The 2,651-nt window shown below is 50.4% G+C and overlaps 1 protein-coding gene across 1 annotated transcript; it reads left to right on the forward strand.

Moving 5' to 3' along the window:
• LOC308310682 (cell surface glycoprotein MUC18-like) lies at positions 1–1,716 on the forward strand (the record flags this gene model as incomplete). Its single annotated transcript, XM_080757061.1, has 1 exon — positions 1–1,716. One exon carries the CDS (start codon positions 1–3, stop codon positions 1,714–1,716), a length of 1,716 nt encoding a protein of 571 aa, XP_080613187.1.
• Between the last annotated feature and the right edge of the window lie 935 nt (positions 1,717–2,651).

Below are 2,651 nucleotides of genomic sequence, written 5' to 3' on the forward strand. Positions count from 1 at the left end.
ATGGCTTTCAACCGTGCCTTTCTGCTGCTTCTACACGCGTGTTTCCTGACCTGCGGTGTGTGGGCCGAAGTGGAGCTGGCGATGGAGAAGAACATTGAGGTGTACTTGCATGACTCGGCACAGATCCCCTGCCGGTACAACTTCAGGGACGACAACACGCCCAGCCTCGTCATGATCCAGTGGTTTGTGAGGGCCGCCAGCGGCAAACGCGTGCGGATCTATTACGGCGACGGCGTGAGTCGGAAGGTGGACGAGAACACAGAGTACAGCCATCGCATATTCGCCATTTCAGAGCAGCAGGACGTGCAGCTCGTCATAGAGGATGTTAACCTGTCTGACGACAGAGAGTTCTTCTGCCATGTCAATGGACTGGCCGCGGGCACCGCCGAGGGCAAGACACACCTCAGGGTGTTTGCTCCGCCAGAGGCTCCGCTAATAGAGGGTGTCCTCACTGGAATCTCTGTGACCAATGAGCTGCCGACAAAGGTAGCAACCTGTGAGGCCCGTTATGGTTTCCCCAAAGCCAACATCACCTGGTACAAGGACGACATGCCCCTGCTGCCCGCTCACCAACGTGTCAACCTGGTCACCCGGCAGCCCACTGGCTTCTACACGGTGCAGAGCGAGCTGCAGTACAAGGTGACCAAGGAGGACATGGACAGCCACTTCTCCTGTGAAGTCAGCTTCTTTGTTCCCGGTGCCGTCCGCACGGCCGAGTCCGAGCGCATCAACATCACTGTGCACTATCCCACTACCAAGGTGGAGCTGTGGCAGGACTCTCCCCGGGTTCCCGCCAAAGAGGGGGACACCGTAGAGCTCCGTTGCCAGGGAGACGGAAACCCCCCGCCACCCCTGGTCTTCAGCAGAGAACAAGAGCCGGAGGTGGGATTGGACAGCAGCGGAGACACGTTGGTCCTGACAGAAGTGACGCGCAGCGACACTGGAGTCTATCAGTGTCGCTCTCAGGATGAATATGACCCAATCACTGGAGATGTGCAACTCACCGTGCACTACCTGGACCCAGTCGTGATGATGCCCAAAGAATCTGAGATCGTGTTCAGAGGAGATAGTCTGGCTGTGTCTTGCAACGCCCTCTCCTCTCTAGACACCTTCACTGTCTGGTTCAAGGACGGTACGCTGGTAGGACAAGGCCACACACTGTCCCTGCAGGACGCCACGTATGACACGTCAGGAGAATATGTCTGTAAGGTGACCGTTCCTGCCCTGCCAGACCTGCACACCACTGGAACCGTCCACATCATTGTCCAAGGTGCACCCCAGATCAAGGATGTGGCACTGGAGGAGGCAGAGGGTCACCTGGTCAACCTGAGCTGTGAGGCCTACGGACACCCACTGCCCACCATCTCCTGGAACATCGTTGGCAGCCAGAGCTGGCATGAGGTGGTGGTGAACAGGGCCAATGAGAACACCGCTCACAGCGTGGTGTCAATCAATGTAACGTCAGACATCAGCGTGCTGTGCAACGCCTCCAACAACATGGGAACGGAGATCAAGGCCTTCAGCATCAAAGCCATCCCAATGGTCACCTCTGCAGCTCCCTACTCACCTGCCGACGAGGGCAACGGGGTGATCACCGCAGTGGTTATCCTGTTCATCCTGCTGTTGGTCACCTTGGTTCTCTACTTCCTCCAGAAGACGGGCAAGATTCCCTGCGGACGCTCCGGAGAGCAGGAGAGTAAGTGGGTAGAGCTGTGAGCGGGCCAGCTGAAACACAATCTGTCCCTGCGTGGGACCCTCTGGAAGCCCCCCATCCTTCCAACAGCAGCAGCACTACCACCACCATGCTGAGCCGTCTGAGGACTGGCTTCTGCAGCCATCACTTCAATGTACCCATCTCTAGTTCTCAACGGTTTTCTCTTTTTTCTTTTTTTTTGTACGCTCTCAGATTTTAGGCAATTATTTTTGTTGCCAATTATTTTTGTTGCCAAATTCCTATGGGGAAACAATACATAATCACGCACCAGTATATAGACACACCCATGATTCATAAACACACACAAACACACCAACTCATAAGTTACACATAACGATGACAAAGACCACAAGGTGTGTACATTTTTCTCTCTTTTTTTAAAAGAGAGAAAGAGAGAAAAAGAAAAAGAGATGTTTGAATCGATGGTTCTCCAGGTTTTTTGTATTTCGCCCCCCCCAAGAGATGTGTAGTCGTTTGCCGTTTTGCGTGTGAAATTTAATTTAGCTAAAAAATACAAAAGAATAATTGAATATTCAATTAGTCAACACACCTTTCATGTATATATAGAACAAGGTGGTGGTTGAAGAAATTCAAAATGCAATGCATTTAAAATGGCCCTCGCTAGTTAAATACATGCACAATGTCATCATCCTACGTTACTGTTTTGCCATTATGATAAAACAAAAACAAATCATCATGGAGCATTCAGACAAATATGTTATCATAATGGCAAAACAGTAACGTAGGATGATGACATTGTGCATGTATTTAACTAGCGAGGGCCACTGCAAACGAACTATTTTCAAACTATTGTTTGAAAATAGTTTCAAACACAGATTGTCTTCTTTGTTTTGTTTTGTTTTTCGACAAGGCTGTGCATTAGTAATAATCTGACTTGAGACTTGTCTTTTATTCAGAAGAAAGTTAAATTTTCACA

The sequence above is a fragment of the Protomyctophum bolini genome, assembly GCF_963924005.1.
Source record: "Protomyctophum bolini genome assembly, chromosome: 23".
NCBI lineage: Eukaryota > Metazoa > Chordata > Actinopteri > Myctophiformes > Myctophidae > Protomyctophum > Protomyctophum bolini.